Below are 17198 nucleotides of genomic sequence, written 5' to 3'. Positions count from 1 at the left end.
TAAACATGTTGTCTTGGCCAAAAAGTTCATTTGGGTTTTTCCATTTTTCATTTTTCCATTTGAACTTTTTGGCCCACACAATACATGAGTATATTCTTATTATAAAAGCATCCAACAATACAGAAGTCAAATGTGAAAGGCAACTTCACTTCTTCCTGACATTTCTCCCTTCCTAGTAAACATCTCTTTTGTTTATACCCATATATGTACATATATAAATATAGAATTTAAGAATGGGTAAATGGAATCATACTATATATAATGTTCTGAAATGTTTCATTTTTTACTATAAAATATGCCTTGGTGATTTTTCCATGTTAGTACACATAGAGCTACTGTATTCTTTTTTAAAAATATTTGTTTACTTATTTGTTTTTATTTTTGACTGTGCTGGGTCTTCCTTGCCTTGGGCTCACAGCCTGCAGAGGAGGGTGGGACACTGGTTTCTCTTTCTTCACTCCACCTTGTCTCATCTCCTTTCCTGCATGTTAAATCTGCTTTGGATAATCCATTGAGGGCTTTTCTCTAGTTGTGGTGAGCGAGGCTTTCTCTTGTTGTGGAGCATGCGTTCTAGGGCACTCAGGCTTCAGTAGTTATGGCACATGTGCTCAATAATTGTGACACATGGGCTTAGTTGCTCTGAAGCATGTGGAATCTTCCCGGACTGGGGATCAAACCCATGTCTCCTGCATTGGCAGACAAAGTCTTTACCACTGAGTCACCAGGGAAACCCTACAGTATTCTTTCCATTAGCTACGTGGTGTATTTTTTAGGACCGTCCTCTAATGAATGCAGTCATTTAGGGCCCATTTTCACTTTTCCATTCCTTTGTCATAACAAACAGTGCTTTGCCGAATAACAATCTATCTGTCTGCCTAGACCTGTGTGAGTATTTTGGTTAGATCGATTTTTTAGAAATGTAATTGATATAATTCCTGGGTCAAAGAGATGTACTTTCAAATTTTTGGTAGATATTTTCATATTACCTTCCCCAAAATGTTTAGTAATGTACATTTCCCCCAACAGTGTATGAGAGTACCTATTTCCATAACCTTCTCTAAAGCTGGATTTTTTGAATCTTTAACATTTTTGCTCATAGCATGGGTAAAACATTTTATCTTGTTTTATATTTTGAGGAGACATTCAACTTAAGTGATCCAAGTCCATTTCCGATAACTATGGGAAAGGATAGGGTATTTAGTAAGTAATGTTGGGGTAGTTGACTGCCTATTTGGAAGAGTTGCAGTTAGAGAGCAAAAGTAACTTCCAGTGTTTTAAAGATCAAATATATTTTTTAAACATACAGAAATGTGGCTGACGGCCTTTGCCATGTGGCTGGCGGTGCTGCCATCTTGGCGTTTCTTGAGTTAGAAGAGTGGAGCCTGGCAGGGAGGCGGGGGAGCGGGTGCTGGCTCCATTACTATGGACAGCTTTTCTTCATCTGTGAACTCCCAGGCCACACCTGCTCTTTCATCTTCAAGGTAGAGGAAGAGGATGGTGCAGAGCATATTCTGGTTTTGACCATGCTCTGCCTCACCAGGTTGGGGGTGGGCAGGGCACAAAGAAGAGTGTAACATTGTAGAAGTCATGGCCCGGAACCATGATCACCAGGAGATCACAGTACCTGTGGCCAGCCTCAAGTTGTCCTGCCAACCTATGCTGTTCGGATGACTTCCAGCTTCAGCTACCTGTAACCTTCCACCTCTTGTCAAGTTCTGGCCCTATGCAGAACCAATGATGTTTCTGAGGAGAGCATAGGAGAGGGGAGTGAGGAGGAGGAAGCTGAGCTGTTCACCATCCTGCCTGCAAAGAAGCAGGGGGACAAGCTCTAGTCCTCCTGGTCAGCTAGCTGCTTGCCGCCTGCACCATGTTCCGCGTTCCTGTACAAGTTCGATAATTTTGTGTGTTCTCTGTTGAAGAGAATGGATAGCCGTGGGGTGGAGTGGGCGATGTCTTAGTCTGGTGCCAGGAGAAAGAGGGTCCCTTTCTCCATCGGGCCCTGGTGTTCTCATCCTGTGCCACACCCGTAGCTTCCCTTTCCTCCAGGAAGGGGAGGAGCTCTGACCTTCTATCCTGACCTTCTCTCTCCACTTGCTTATGAGGTTGGAGGTGAACATCGGATACTCAGAAGTACACATTTTTTACATTTTTGGATAAAGGTTGAAATAAAGTGGTGTGGAGAGTTTTGTGGGTTTTTTTTTTTTTTTTTTTTGCAAATATTGTAGAGAAGTTGTATAGATATTATATAGTTTTTAAATTTATTTATTTACTGGCTGCACTGGGTCTTCCTGTTGCCTGCGAGCTTTCTCTAGTTGTGGTGAGTGGGGGCTACTCCTTCTTGCAGTGCTTTGGGCTTCTCATTGAAGTGGCTTCTCTTGTTTACACCATAGGCTGTAGGCACACAGGCTCAGCAGTTGTGGCACTTGGGACTTTGTTGCCCAGAGGCATGTGGAATATTCTGGGAGCAGTGATCAAACCCATGTTCCCTGCACTGGCAGACGGATTCTTAACCACTGGACCACCAGGGAAACCCTACAATCTTTAAGCTTTGTAAATGAGATGACTTGTTCCTAGTGTGATATAAACAGAGAAGTCATCAAAGAAATGACAAATATGAGCACATAAAACTATAAAGCTGTGGAAAAAATCGTTAACAAGACTATCTACATACATAAAAAGGGTTTATGTACTAGTATTCAAAGAGCTTCTACAAATCAAATAAGAAAAAAGCAAGTGTAGGTAGATAAAAAACAAATTATTGTATACAATATAATATTCTCTACCTCAATTTTCATCCAAAAAATTAAAATAGTACTGATTATGATGTTTAATTTTATGTTCCACTTTTCTGGACCACAGTGCTCCTACATATATTTGATCAAACATTGTTCTAGATGTTTCTGGGAGGATGTTTTGGGGGTGATATTTAGGTTTAAATTTGAGTAAAGCAACTATCCTTTTGTTAATGTGGGTGGGCCTCTTCCAATCAGTTGAAGACCTGAATAGAACAGAAGGTTAACCTCCCCTCAGCAAGAGGGAATTCTCCACTAGACCTCATCTGCCCCATAGCTCTTCCTAGATTTCCAGCAGATGGCCTTTGGACTTGAACACCAAGCCCATCCTGAGTCACCAGCCTCCTGTCCTCCTCTGTCAGGTTCTGGACTCACCAAACCACTGCAGTCTTAATTGCCCTAAACTGCAACAACTCAATGTCCTTCACAGGGTGTATGAATAAGCAGGTTGTGGTCTAGTCATACAGTGGAACAGAGTACTCAGCAATAAAAGAAAACAAACCACGATGGTATCAAATGAGATGAGTATCAAAGGCCTTATGCTGAGTGAAAAAGCCAGTTTCAAAAGGTTAAAAACTATAACCTATAAGGTGTCAATTATGTGGCAGTCTAGAAAAGGTGACACTGATGACAGGGAGCAGCTCTGTGGTTGTCATTAAGGGCTGAGGGGAGGATGTGACTCTGACTGCTCTTTATCTTGATCGTGGTGGTAGTTAGAGGAATCTGTGTGTGTTAAAATTCACAGAACTGTATGTACATCTCCCTGAAACAAATTCCTTTTTAGAGTATGATTATTTTTTAAAGGAAAAAAATTAAATTGTTTCTTTAAAAAATAATGCCTGGGTGTCTGGCATGGGCAGAAAAGTAGAGTTCATCATTTACAGAGGTGGGATAGGCTGGGTGGTGGGGCCAGATCTGGGGGAGGAAGTGAAGGGTTCAGTTTTGTGCCGAGGTCCAGCCCCGGCTGATCCAGGGAGTTTGAAGCGGGGACGGCGTCGGCGAGGATCAGGATACAATAGCTTCAATTAGATATTAATTAGAGATGTAAAGAGTAATAGAATGAGGATAGCTCAGTAGGAAAATTCAGTGGAGAAAAGAGGCTGAGTAGCTTGGTTTACGCGGGAGACCAATAAAACTTGAAGACAAGTTTGCACCACTTACGTAGGCCACAGGCGTCCTTCCGTTCTTCCAAAGGACAGGAGACACTGAGGCCTCCCTGGTCGGATCTTAGAAGCCCAGGCATAATTAGTAAGCTTGGTGGCTTCCGCGCTCCAGATGGAGACTCAGCCAGAGTTTGAGAGAGACAGCGACATGGGGAGACCAGTATTTCGAGAAACTGATCCCAATTCTTTATTTTCTATGGTCTACTTTTATACACTGAGATGTTATGCAAAAGTCACATGGGGTCAGCAGTCCTGACTTTTATCAAAATCAGGTGCTTCATACGAATGTATACAGAGGTCTTAGGGGTGTGACATCATCTTCTGGCCAGGGGGCCTGCTGACGATTTATGACCCTCTCCTTGTGACAATGGTCAACCAGGACACTTATTTCTCCAGGGGTGATTATTCTTAAAAAAGACTCCACCTTCCGAAGGTACCAGATAAAGTTACATTCCTATAGGGTGAGGGTGTAGTGGGTTTTAATTAAGGAAAGAATTTACTTAGCCTAAGGTCTAATGTGATTAATATCAAAGGTTAATACTTATTTCTTCTATATATTCATTAATGTGTGTAAGGGCAGGGCATGTGGAGACTTAGCAACAAACATTGGCTCAACAAATGAAAAACCCTTCACCAATACAATTTCTAATCAGCCCACTATACTTACACTAATGGTTTTCTAACTTTTCTAAGGAACCTGTTTTTAGACGGTTTAAAGCATCTCGTGCCTCTCATGGTTGCGAGGCTGTGAGCAATCACATGTGGCCGGACAAGCCTGTCAGGGAGGCTAGAGAACCTTCAGAAGAGTTTGTAAGTTAAAACACTCTTGTCACGCCCAGGAGTTTTTATTAACTGGAGCTCTAAGTTAACTCCTTCTCCGAAAGAGGTGGTGGGGGACAGCTCCCCGTAAAGTCAGAAGTGTAGGTGAGAGCACAAAGTAGTAAAGTAGGCAGGCTCTGGTTATGGGGGTAGATGCTTGAGGATTTCCAGGAGGACTCCTGAGGCTCGATCCCGCCTTTGCGTATGTTGAGCCTCCTTCCTCATGACCTTTGCCACGGGCGGAGTGCCTCACGCTGGCCCCCAACAGTTTTGGACTTGTGAAGTGGGGATGCTCCCTGGACACAGTTGGGTACACAGGAGTCTGGGGCTGGAGATTTGGGAGTCAGCGATGATTAACACGGTGATGAACTAGAACACCTGGGGAGAGGCTATAGAACAAGGGCAAAAGGTGAGAGCCTTCCAGAACAATGTTTTCGGGAGAGTGAGGGCAGGAAGAGGAGCCAGGGTCGAGATGGAGGGATCTGGGGATGGTGGGGTATTAGGATCGCATCTCCTCTGCCTGACTGTGTCCTCCAGGGGCCTTCCCTGGGAGAAGGGCTGGTGGTGTGAACAGGAACTTCTAAATGAGAACGAGGGGCTGGTGAGAATGATTTTAGGAAGTCAGTGGTGGTCTTTGTGGCGTTCTGCCCTCAGATCTAGGCAAAATTCTCTCTGAGCGGAGCTTCCTCCTGCTTTCCTCCCTACCCGTCCATCCCCAACATTCTCTGCAGCAGAGGCCACGGACTGGAAGCCCAGGAGCCAGGCCACCACCCTCAGATCTGTTTTGTTTTCACCACACACAATCCTTTCACATTTTGAATTGGTTATCAGCTTAAAAGAATATAAAATTTCAGAAACAGCAATTTTTTTTTTTTTTAAATTTGGCTGTGTTGGGTCTTAATTGCAGCACTTGGGATCACAGGCTCTCTAGTTGTGGTGGGCAGACTTAGTTGCTCCAAGTCATGTGGGATCTTAATTCCCCAACCAGGAATCGAACCCATATCTCCTGCATTACAAGGTGGATCTTAACCACTGGACCACCAGGGAAGCCCTCAAAACAGCAATTTAAATAGCTGTATTTCCAACTTGAAAAATTGGAAGGTATGGCAGCATGGAGCCCACTGCGCTGCATGATAACTAAACAGGAATTGAGTTCAGATGTGCCGTGCACTCTCCACTCGGCCATAGTCCCTACTACTCCCTATGGTGGCGACTCACTAGGGAAGACCCTGATGTTGGGAAAGATTGAGGGCAGGAGGAGAAGGGGGAGAGAGAATGAGATGGTTGGATGGCATCATCAACTCAATGGACATGAGTTTGGGCAAACTCCAGGAGATAGTGAAGGGCAGGGAAGTCTGGAGTGCTGCAGTCCATGGGGTTACAAAGAATCGGACACAACTGAGCAACTGAACAACACTCCTTATAGATGTCCAGTACCAAGAGCTGGTTGCTATTTATCACTGTTTTGGGCCATGGTTTCTGCCCTTTTGTGTAACTTCGGTGGTTCCACAGCTGTCCCAATTTCTGCAGAGTGGTCCAGCAAAAGCAGAGACTTGCTTGGATTATTGAAACTTGGGAGGATTTTCTCTACAATGGTGAAAGTGAAAGTTGCTCAGTTGTGTCCAACTCTTTGCAACCCCATGGACTGTAGTCTGTGGAATTCTCCAGGTCAGAATACTTAAGTGGGTAGCCTTTCCCTTCTCCAGGGCACCTTCCCAACCCAGGTGTAGAACCCAGATCTCCTGCATTGCAGGCAGATTCTTAACCAGCTGAGCCACACAATAGTATGTACAACCAATCAAATGCACCTGAGGTGAGGTGTCCCATTTTTAGTCAACTGTTTTTGATTGAAGCTTAATTTGCATATTAGCCATTTTTAAAAATATTCATTTATTTATTTGTCTGCATCGGCTCTTAGTTGTGGCACATGGCATCTTTGTTGCATCATGTGGGATCTTTTGTTGCAGCCCATGGACTCTAGTTGTGGCGCCCTGGGTCTGAAGCACACTGGCTCAGTAGTTACCGTGTGCAGGCTTAGTTACTCCTCAGTATGTGAGATCTCAGATCCCAACCAGGGATTGAACCTAAGTTCCCTGCATTGCAAGGTGGATTCCTAACCACTGGAGCACCAAGGAAGTCCCAGTAGTCATTTTAATCAAAGAGTTCACTAACTTTTGATAGATCTGTGTAACTCCCACCCAAATCAAGTTATAGAGCATTTCCAACACCATAAAATGTCCCTCTGGTGTCCTCTCAGCACATCCCCTCCCAGTCTCATCCCCAGTCCCTGACAACCACTGATGTTTTTTGTCACTTAAAGGGGTTCTGGTACCAATTTCAAGCTGGGGTGTCATTTCCTCTGCACCACCAAGCCTCTCTCCCAATACCTGCTGAGTGTCCTACAATTCAACTCAATTCTGACTCCATCTACCCAGAGGTAGTGGGTCACTTCCACACCCACTCCCAGCACACCACTTTGCCCAACTCTCCATGTGTTCACCAACCCAGAAGCTCTCCAAAGTCCATCCCTTTGGGTTTTTATGGAGGCTTCCATAGGCATAATTGATTAAATCTTTGGCCATAGGTGACTGATTCAACCCCCAGCCTCCCTCTAGTCCCTGGAGGTCAGCAGGGGTAGAACAGAAAGTTTCAATCCTCCAATCACATAGTTGGTTCCACACGCAGTCAGCCCTCATCCTTCGAAAGTCACCTTATTAGCATAACAAAAGATAGCTTTATTGCTCTCATCACTTAGGAAATTCTAAGGATTTTAAGAATTCAGTGCCAGAAATGGGGATGAAGACCAAATATGTATTCATTATAAATCACAGTGTCACAGTCAGAGGTTATCCTGTTACATAAGTGACCAGTTTGTTACTTTTTACTGCCAAGTAGTATTCCATTGCATGGCTACATCACAGTTTTAAAATCCATTCTCTTTTGATGGACACCTGGGCTGCATCCAATTTGGGGCTCTTATGAATTAAAGTTGCCCTGAATATTTGCATGCAGTCTTTGTTTGGACAGGATGCTCTCATCTTCTCGAGTAATAGCTGGGAGGACACCACTGCTCATAACCTCAGAAATCTTGCCTCCGAAGCCCTCCTGTGTTTCTTGTCTCACAGAGCTGGGCGATTCCTCACCGGGTTGGTCGGCTTGCCATCTGCATGCAGCGGCAGGAGCTTGCTGGCCTGTTTGTTCGGTTCACTCTGCAGTGAGCTTTTCTGCTTACATCTTTTTCTGGCTGACCTCTTAATTTACAGCAAATAATCTGATTGTTTTCCAAAGGATAAGCAAACAAGGAGTTATTTCAGTGGAGGCTTAGGAAGAGAGGGTTGTGCTCTAAGCAAAGAGAACCACTAGAAAACAATTATTAGAAAGGGGGAGGAGACAAGGGAATCGGTGAACCGCAAGGCCATGATTGCATATCAATTACAAGTAAATTATGCATTCAGGAACACATATCCTCATCTTCATATGGGCAGAGTATGTGTGATGGTGACTTTATGGACACAAAGACTGCATAGCTCACCTGTTTCCAAGAACACACGCAAGGCCAAGTACCCTTCTATAGGGCAGCATCCATCATGATCTCCACCCTGCTCATTCAACCCTGTCTTGTTTTCACTGCAACCAAGATTCCATGTTGGAGAACAGTGTGGAGGTTCCTTAAGAAACTAAAAATAGAGCTACCATTTAATCCAGCAATCCCACTCCTGGATATATATCCAGAGAAAAACATGGTTTGAAAGGGTACATGAACCCCAATACTCATTGTAGCACTATTTACAATAGCCAAGATATGGAAGCAACCTAAATGTTCCTTGACAGAGGAATGGATAAAGATGATGTGGCACATATACACAGTAGAATATCACTCAACCATGGAAAAGAATGAAATAATGCCTTTTGCAGCAACATGGATAGACCTAGAGATTGTCATACTGAGTGAAGTGAGTCAGAAAGAGAAGGAAAAATATTGCATGACATCACTTATATGTGGAATCTAAAAAAAATTGCAAATGCACTTATCTACAGAGCAAATAGAGTTACAGATGTAGAAAACAAACTTATGGTTACTGTAATTAAGAGATAGGGACAAACTGGGAAATTAGGATTGACATATACATACTACTATAAAATGGGCTTTCCAGGTGGCTCAGTGGTAAAGAATCCTGCTGTCAAGCAGGAGACATGGGTTCTCTCCTTGGTTGGGAAGGTCCCCTGGAGAAGGAAATAGCAACCCATTCAGGCATTCTTGCCTGGGAAATCCCATGGACTATGAAGCCTGGAGGGCTATAGTCCATGGGGTCGCAAAAGAGTCAGACATGACTTAGCAACTAAACAATAACAACAAATATACAAAAATAGATAACTAATAAGAACCTACTGTATAGCACAGGGAACTCTACTTAATACTTTGTAATGACCTACATAGGGAAAGAATCTTTCAAAAGAGTTGATATATGTGTATGTATAACTGATTCACTTTGTTGTACAGCAGAAACCAACACAACATTGTTAGTATATCAACTATACTCCAATATATATATATATTTAAAATCCCATAATAAGCTTGGGAAATTTCATCAATAAAAGGAGGAGAGCTTGCAGTTGAGACTGTCAGTCAGATGATATTCAACCTTAGAAAGTGTCCATCTTTGTCTTATAGTGCTGGGTCCATGCAGCCCTAGTCAGCTCTCAAAAGCCCCTTTCTCAACAAGGGGGATCCCAATATCTTGATGCCAGAGCTACTGACTGGAACCATAAGAAATCTCCCCTAGTCCACTCGTAATAGGTAGAATAAGCACTAAGATTTCATAGCTCCTACAAAGCAAACAGAGTTTAGAAATTCTAGAATTATAAAATAATTTAAAATAAGAGAAGACGTCATTGGATAGGTTCCAATAGGATATAGGATGCTTTGGGGTACAGGCTTATCCATTAGAGTTAAGATACATTTGGCTGCAAGTTAGAGAATATCTTGCCTATAACAAGTCAACCACAGGGTGTTTGGAGGTGGTGATCCCAGCTCAACAAGCTCAGCAAGGACCCAGGCTTGTTCCATCCTTCTTCTCTGCCACCACTTATTACATTTGTTCTTCAAGTATGTGGTCTTAAGGCCCCAAATGGCTGCTGTAGCTTCAAGCATCACATCTTCACATAAAAGCTTCCAAATCAGGAAGGGAGAGGGCTGTTCCTCACACATCTACCTCCTTTAATAAGGAGGAAAGTCTTTCCCAGAGACCTTCAGCAGACTTCTTACAATTTTTTGGCTCAAAATGGGTCATGTATCCATCCTGAGACCAGTCACCCATAAAAGGGAACAAGATTGTCATGACTAGTTTCAACTGCGATTCACCCCCTGGGGCTGGGGGATCTGCAACAGGGGATGATTAATTTAGTTCTCTCACTGTACCCTTCTAGTCTGAATTCAGTGAAATCACTCTTATCCAAAAATATTTCTAATACCCCACTTCCTGTTTTGTAACATTTCCTCTCCCCTAGTTCCACGCCTCCATGGGAGTCAACTCCATGGCCCTTCCCACTTCCAACAGTGTTTATCAGATTTCATTCCTTCTAGCCCATTCTTTTTCTGGTATGTGATCCTTTTCCCAGAACATGGACCACCATCCTGATGCCTTGATCTCCCTCCATATGGTTTTTCAGAACTGGCCTTAAAGGGAAGTCAGAAGGTTTCCCACTTCTCTTTGCAGTTTTAGGGTCCACAACTACCTGTATTTCTTGGGCCTTTTTTTTTTTTTCCAACCTGAGGTATCATGTCAGAGATAGGAAGGTAAAAATTGAGCACTCTCTCACACTATTTCACTCTATTTGTTCCCCCACCCAAGACTCTGCCTTCCACCTCTGATTCTCCCTCCCAGAATCAATGGCCTGACTCTTCTTCCATGCCACTTTCTACTTTTTATTGCTGCTCTGCTTTTTCCTTTTGGGTGATTCTTGCAACTAATTCTGCAGACTCCCAGGCTTCTTACTCCTACTCTCCCTCCCCAATCTGTTCTTCGCCTCCCACCTCCTTGCTCCCCCAAACACAATCGGGTCTAGTTTTTGCCCCATCCCAGGGTTCAGGTGAAGCAGACTTACCTCTCCTGCTTTGCACCACAGCTTCCCCGGTCCCACCGGGCACAGACACACAGTGGGAGGCTACTTGCTAAACTGTCCACAGGCTCTGGTCACAGGTGATGTATTCAACTCAGCAAAAGGCCTAGCTTCCTCCCTGCTCCCTGTCTGGCCCTCTGCCCTCCTCTGACTGACACAGGTTCATGGACAGTCTGAGCTGCAGTGGTTTCACCACTCGCTGCCTTCAGTCAGGCCGCAGTGAACCATCTTTGCCAGTTTCCTAATGACTTCTTCGGTGGCTTCCCTAGATTTCTGGTCACACTTGGCTATTTAAAGCTCCCAGCCTCCTCCCATTCCCCTATTAGCTGACACTTCGGAACCTATGACTGAGATGAGTCAAGCCTACTCTTCCTTTCATCTTTCTGGGTTGCACTGCCCCAGGTTTTTCTGGGGGTAGGGGGAGAGTGACCTTTCCTTCTAGGAAGGAAAGTTTCCTACTCTCATGGCCATCAGTGACTCCCTTTTGTAAGCCTTTAAAAACTTGTTTTGTTAATTAACAAAATTTAACTGCTAAGAAATCTAATTCTTAAAATCACAGACTGGGAATTCACTGGCAGTCCAGTGGTCAGGATTCTGTGCTTTCACTGCTGGGGCCCAGGTTCAATCCCTGGTCAGGGAACTAAGATCCAGGAAACAGTGTGGCATGGCAAAAAAAAAAAAAAAAAAAAATTATAAATAAATAAATAAAATTAAAATCACAGACTGTCAGACGCATGGCTGTTTGAAATCCCCTCAGTGAGAATGGAACATTCCACTGCTGCCTAGAGGCACTGGGCAGGAGCCTGTGACACAGAGAAGCAGCCTGGCTTTTCAGCCTCCAGAGCGTCATATGAATTTTCAGACACAAAATTCCACCTTTATCTTTATTTTGTGTTTTCCAGAGAAATAAGACCCTGGGTCTGCTTCTTGGCGCAGCCCTGAAATTAACCTCTTTTCACCCAGGCCTGCTGTGTTTTGAGCCTATCAAATATGGTGTCATCAAAACATCACCTAAAGGTCACCCTCATCCCAAACCTCTAAGAACCTAGTCTCTTCATTTGCGAGATGCCCCACGCTTCCTCTGAGGTGTATGTGGTCTCTTTTGCTCCAGCAAGATAATGAAACTAACTTTGTTGGGCTGTTGCATGAGACAGGCTTTCTCACTCTGTGAATGATGAGACCTGTGCTCCAGCTCATGCGTTCTCCACAGGGGCAACAATTGTTCCCAAAGACGTGAAAATGTAGTTCTGGGGGAACCAAGAAGTCTTATAGTGGTTTATGGTCTTCCAAAGGGCTACACACATAGACAGATACAGAGTATGTCTGTTGTATTAAAATGCCAGTGGGGTGGTGGGTACTTTCCTGGTGATCCAGTGGTATAAAATCCCCCTAGTAAGGTAGGGTAAGTGGGTTCGACCCAGATCAGGAAGCTAAGATCCTACATGCTGCGAGGCAAATAAGCCCACACACAACTGCTGAGGCCACGCAACCCACCAAAGATTCCATGTGCCACATCTGAGACCTGAGGCAGCCAAATAAATTGTAAAAATTCTAAAAAATAATCATAAGAATTCATGGGCAGGGAAGAGAAGGTACTGAGTAGGAGGAAAATACCCAGAAAAGGTTCCTTGAGGGAACAGTGGTACAGATGTTTGAGAAACAGTGCTTTAGCTTTCATGCATTGGAGAAGGAAATGGCAACCCACTCCAGTATTCTTGCCTGGAGAACCCCAGGGACGGGAGAGCCTGGTGGGCTGCCGTCTCTGGGGTCGCACAGAGTCGGACACGACTGAAGCGACTTAGCAGCAGCAGCTGATACTGACTAGCTTTGGGTGCTTGCTGTGAATCAGGTGCCCAGTTGCTCTCTTTTGCAACTGGAATTGAGTTCTCCGAGCTCGGTCTTTGACCTCTTGCAGCACCAGTAGAACTGCCCCCTCCCCGCCCCTGTGCCTGCCATGTCCTCACCCACCGGAGCCTCACACCTGCGGGCTCTGCCGAGTGGGGAGAGTGCGTGATGCGCCGTCACGCACACGCATGCGCCCACGCCATCTCTTCACACGTCTCTCTCCCCTGCTTTGAAGGGCACAGGACAGCAGCCCCAAACCTACCCTCTACTGCCTGAGCACCCCTCTCCCTCGACTCCAAGAGACGTGGAAACACTTTCACTCTACTTTCACCACCACCCAGCCTCTGATGACTTTTCATCCTCCCCGCCCCTCAGTTTATACAGACTGGGGTGGGGGTGGTGCTGGGTGATGCTCGGCCAGCTAAGCTGCCTCTTCTTCCTCAGTGTAAACTCTGAGGGAGGAGTCAGATTCCTGTTCTCCACGGTTCTCTCTGGAATGCTGGGTTTCCAACTCCTCTTTGTCCTCAGACTTGGGTCCTCGCTACCACCCCTGGAGTTGCAGGATTCCACGTCACCTTTGTGCCCTTTCCGAAGCATGTACACCCATGTGTCCATGAAGGCCTGAGTGCCTTGGGACAGACAGGTGAACCATGGGACAGAAGGACAGCTCATACCTTCATCTCTACACAGAGATGATGTCTCTCTCCCTTCACCTGAGACTCAACCCCCACCCACAGCCAGTCCTCATTCCCCAGTGACCCTGGAAGAAAGCAGATGCTAAAGACATTAGTAAAGGGCTTCTCAGGTGGCTCAGTAGTAAAGAACCGGCCTGCCACTGCAGGAGGCGTGGGTTCGATCCCTGAGTCCAGAAGATCCCCTAGAGAAGGAAATGGCCACCCACTCCAGTATTCCTGCTGGGAAATCCCATGGGCAGAGGAGCCTGGCAGGCTACAGTCCATGGGGTCTCAAAAGAGTGGGACACGACTTAGCAACTAAACAGCAACAACAAAGACAGTAGTACTGAAATCCCTAAAGTTCTGAGCCCACCCATCTACACGCAATACGGACACGATAAATAATTTTGAGCTCAATCTGACTGAGTGTCAACCGTGCCAGCATTTCTCTGGTTGCTTTGCGGGACCAGGGGGAGGCCCTGACCAGCTCTTTCTCAGGTATCACCCACCCCTCTCTGGAAAACCAAAAGTTACTACATGATCACAGTTTGATAAAAATAGCTCTTAAGAACACACATTTGTCTTTTCGGTAACCTGAAGTCAACATGCTGACTAATTCTCTTATTTTTTTCAAGGAGGTTTCTTTACTGGGAAGAGGATGTATGATCACAGATAGTCCATCTGCTTTGCATCCAGTTCTGTTTCTCCTCATGATCTGTTTACATTTGTCCCAGTCAGTCTGCCTTGGCTGACTCTGGAAGTCTGACTGGGGCCTGCTTACCGATGACACACAGCTAGTGGCAGAGTGGCTCAGGGACCTGGGTTTTGGAGTCAGCTAATTTCAGCTTCCAGTCCTGCTTCAACCGCTTGTGGGCTATGGGGTCTCAGATAAGAGACTTCACTTCTCTGGGCCCAGTCTCTCACCTGTAAAACGGGAAGAGTAATAGTACCTGCCTCACAGTGACTGAGAAGACTGAAGACAGTGTCAGGCCAAGCTCTTAAGATAGGTTAGTTATTGTTCTTATTCTTCCAACTCCAGTCCTCTCTCAGCATCTAAGCATCTTCTTGTTCATCCCTTTTCTTTCAGAGTCTCGGTGTTTTATCCTTCCGTCCATCAATTTCACCTAAGATACACTCACATATACCAATCATATGGACCATTAAAATAAAAAAACACAGGTTAAGAAAAAAAAATTCTCTTTTGCTTGCCACCAAATTTATTTAGGTAATGTTTCTTTGCCATTTTTCATAAATGTCCCTGAAGATCTGAAATTATTGAGCAGTGGAAACTGTCTGGAAAATCCGCATGTGACAGCAGGGTGCTCCCTCCCACCTGCAGTCCTGTGTCCCTACCCCCACCAGCTTTGTCAGTAGTTCTGAAGGACATTCTTCCCTTCTTCTGTCCCAAGTCACTGGGCAGCTCCCTTGGCCCCTGAACACTGCTCTTAGCTCCTCTTCTACCTTCAACAAAGTTCAGGAGCTGGCCTGCTGCCATGGGAAGCTCCTTTTTTCTCCATAGCTCTTCCTCACCTTGACCACTTCCTGGGCATGTCAGGGGATGGGAAGGGAGGGCAGTGTGTGGTCAGATCAAGAGCTGGGCTTTTGTGGGCACATCCTGAGGAAGGCGGGGTGCCTGCTCTGCCCCGGATGGTGCCAGTCCCCAGTCTGCCTCTCCAGGGTCCTGCCTGACTTGAGCTTGGAGCTGCCCCAGGGATGATCCCCCTTGCAGCCCAGTCCACCTGCCACCAGCTCCAGAGCACCCACCTAGAGTTCGCTAGCTGGCCTCTATGTTGAACAGCTCCTGAGGTGGCCCCTCTCCCTCGCTCTTCTTCGAGGTCACGCCATTCTCCTGCCGCCAAGGGCCCCAGGACCCAGTCAGCCGCACCAGCAATCCCTGGAAGTCGGCTTGGAACCCAGATGATGAGAAATAGTAGACGAGGGGGTCGACGCAGGAATTCAGGGTGCTGAGGAGCAGCACGTAACTTCTCCACGTGGGGCTTTCACCCTGGATGTAGCCCACGATGTGGGACATGTTGTAGGGCCCAAAGCAGACGAGGAAATTGAGCAATGTGGCGGCCGCCAGCCCTGCCACCCTCTTCCGACGGCGATGGCTAGCTCCCCTCCCGAGTATGCAGACCAGGCGGCTGTAGCAGTAGCTGCTGATGAACAGGGGCACCCCAAAGAGGACTATTGCCATCTCTAGCCGGACGGGCAGGAGAAGGGCCAGCTGATCCTCCCGGAACTCCAGGTAGCAGGTCCCGTTGATACCCTGGCTGGGGGAGGAGTTCCCCGAGAATTCGATGACGTAGACCACGCTGCAGTGAGCAGCGGCCAGGAGCCAGCAGGCCCCACTGACCAGGCCAGCCTGCCCTGGCCTCGGCCGAGTCTTGTACCAAAGCGGGTGGGCCACGCTCAGGAAGCGCTCTATGCTCACGGCTGCCAGGAAGAGGGATGTGAGATAGATGGTGGTGAAGAAGAGAAACCTGGAGAAGGGGCAGAAGACGAAGGGCAGGGACCAGTGCATGGCACTGGCCGCCTCCACCATGCGGAACGGCAGGAAGAGCAACAGGACCAGATCCGAGAGGGTGAGGTTTAGCAAGAGCACATCCACGGCCAGCGGGCGGCGCCGCAGCTTGCCCACGAAGATCACCAGGGCCATCAGGTTGAGGGGGAGCCCCACGAGGAAGGTGAAGAGGTACACGGAGAAGAAGAGCCAGTGATTGCCGAGGAAGAAGGAGTGGTCTGGGTTGGTCATGGCCACTGGTGAGAGAGAGAGAGAGAGAGAGACAGAGATGGCAGCCCAGGTGGAGGTCTCACACCATCAGCTTCCCAGCTGTCACCCGGGAACACCCCCACCCCCATTCCCTCACGCTTTCCACAGCAGGGGCCGCCTGCCTCTCTTCCTGGTCACACCCGGTCTCCTGCCCCTTTCCTGTCCCTTTCTTCCTGGTCGCCTCCTGTCTCCTGTTCCCTCTCCCTGAGCGCCAAGGTGCCCTCCACAGAGCCCCTAAGGACCCCGTGCTCACCTGCTGCTTTGAGAACCCGAGGGCTCTGCTGCTCAACACCTTGCCGGCTCCTCCAGATCAAGTCCGGTGAGCTATTATCTGGCAGAAGTGATAAAAACCTGGCAGTGCCCATGACGTCACTCGCTGGAGAGCAACGGCACAAAAGATGCCTTTAGCTCCGTTAGCAGCGCTGCAGGGCCAGTATGCAAAATGAGGAGCAAATTCCACGACTGCCTGAATGCCTTGCTCCTCGGCGGCCTCACAGGGGATGTGCAGACTTTGTCTTCTCTCTGATCCTCCACTTGAATTTTATCTGCTCCTCTAGAATGGCACTCCTCCAGTTTGCCTTGTAAGGGCAGGAAGTGTGACACAGTCATGCAGAGCCTGGGCTCTGGATCTAGGCGGGGGTTCAATGCTAGCCCTGTCACTTGCTAGCTTCGTGATTTGGGGCCAGTGACTTAAGCCCTCTGTGCCTCTGCTTTCTCATCCATAGAACAGGATCATCAGAATACCAGTCTCATAGGTTTATTGTGTAAAGTGTTAGTTAATAACCTGTCAAAGGCTAAGTTAAGTGTGGTGAGCACTGAACAGATGTCAGTTGTCCTCACCCCACTTCCTGCGGTGGGCTTGTCTCTGGGCTGATAGTAATACTAATGTTGGTGGCAATGATGGTAACAACTACCTTTTAGGGGGCCGCATAATCTATAGCAGGGGCTTCCCTGGTGGCTCAGTGGTAAAGAATCCGCCTGCCAAGCAGGAGATGAGGGTTTGATCCCTGAG

At 46.7% G+C, this 17198-nt stretch overlaps 1 protein-coding gene and 1 pseudogene across 1 annotated transcript; one reads left to right on the top strand and one right to left on the bottom strand.

The window, feature by feature from the left end:
- The first annotated feature begins 1100 nt into the window (after positions 1 to 1100).
- On the top strand, positions 1101 to 1832 carry LOC129630632 (nucleoplasmin-3-like; annotated as a pseudogene).
- Positions 1833 to 15187: 13355 nt separating this feature from the next.
- On the bottom strand, positions 15188 to 16168 carry FFAR3 (free fatty acid receptor 3). The gene has a single exon (XM_055551368.1). It carries the CDS (start codon positions 16166 to 16168, stop codon positions 15188 to 15190), a length of 981 nt encoding a protein of 326 aa, XP_055407343.1.
- Positions 16169 to 17198: the final 1030 nt, after the last annotated feature.

The sequence above is a fragment of the Bubalus kerabau genome, chromosome 17, assembly GCF_029407905.1.
Source record: "Bubalus kerabau isolate K-KA32 ecotype Philippines breed swamp buffalo chromosome 17, PCC_UOA_SB_1v2, whole genome shotgun sequence".
Lineage (NCBI taxonomy): Eukaryota > Metazoa > Chordata > Mammalia > Artiodactyla > Bovidae > Bubalus > Bubalus kerabau.
The sequence above is the reverse complement of the archived record's forward strand: the minus strand, read 5'-3'. Positions and strand labels throughout refer to the sequence as shown.

What these genes read in the sequence shown, in the direction of transcription:
- FFAR3 (XM_055551368.1), bottom strand. Translation starts at nt 16,168, where the DNA reads ATGACCAACCCAGACCACTCCTTCTTCCTCGGCAATCACTGGCTCTTC.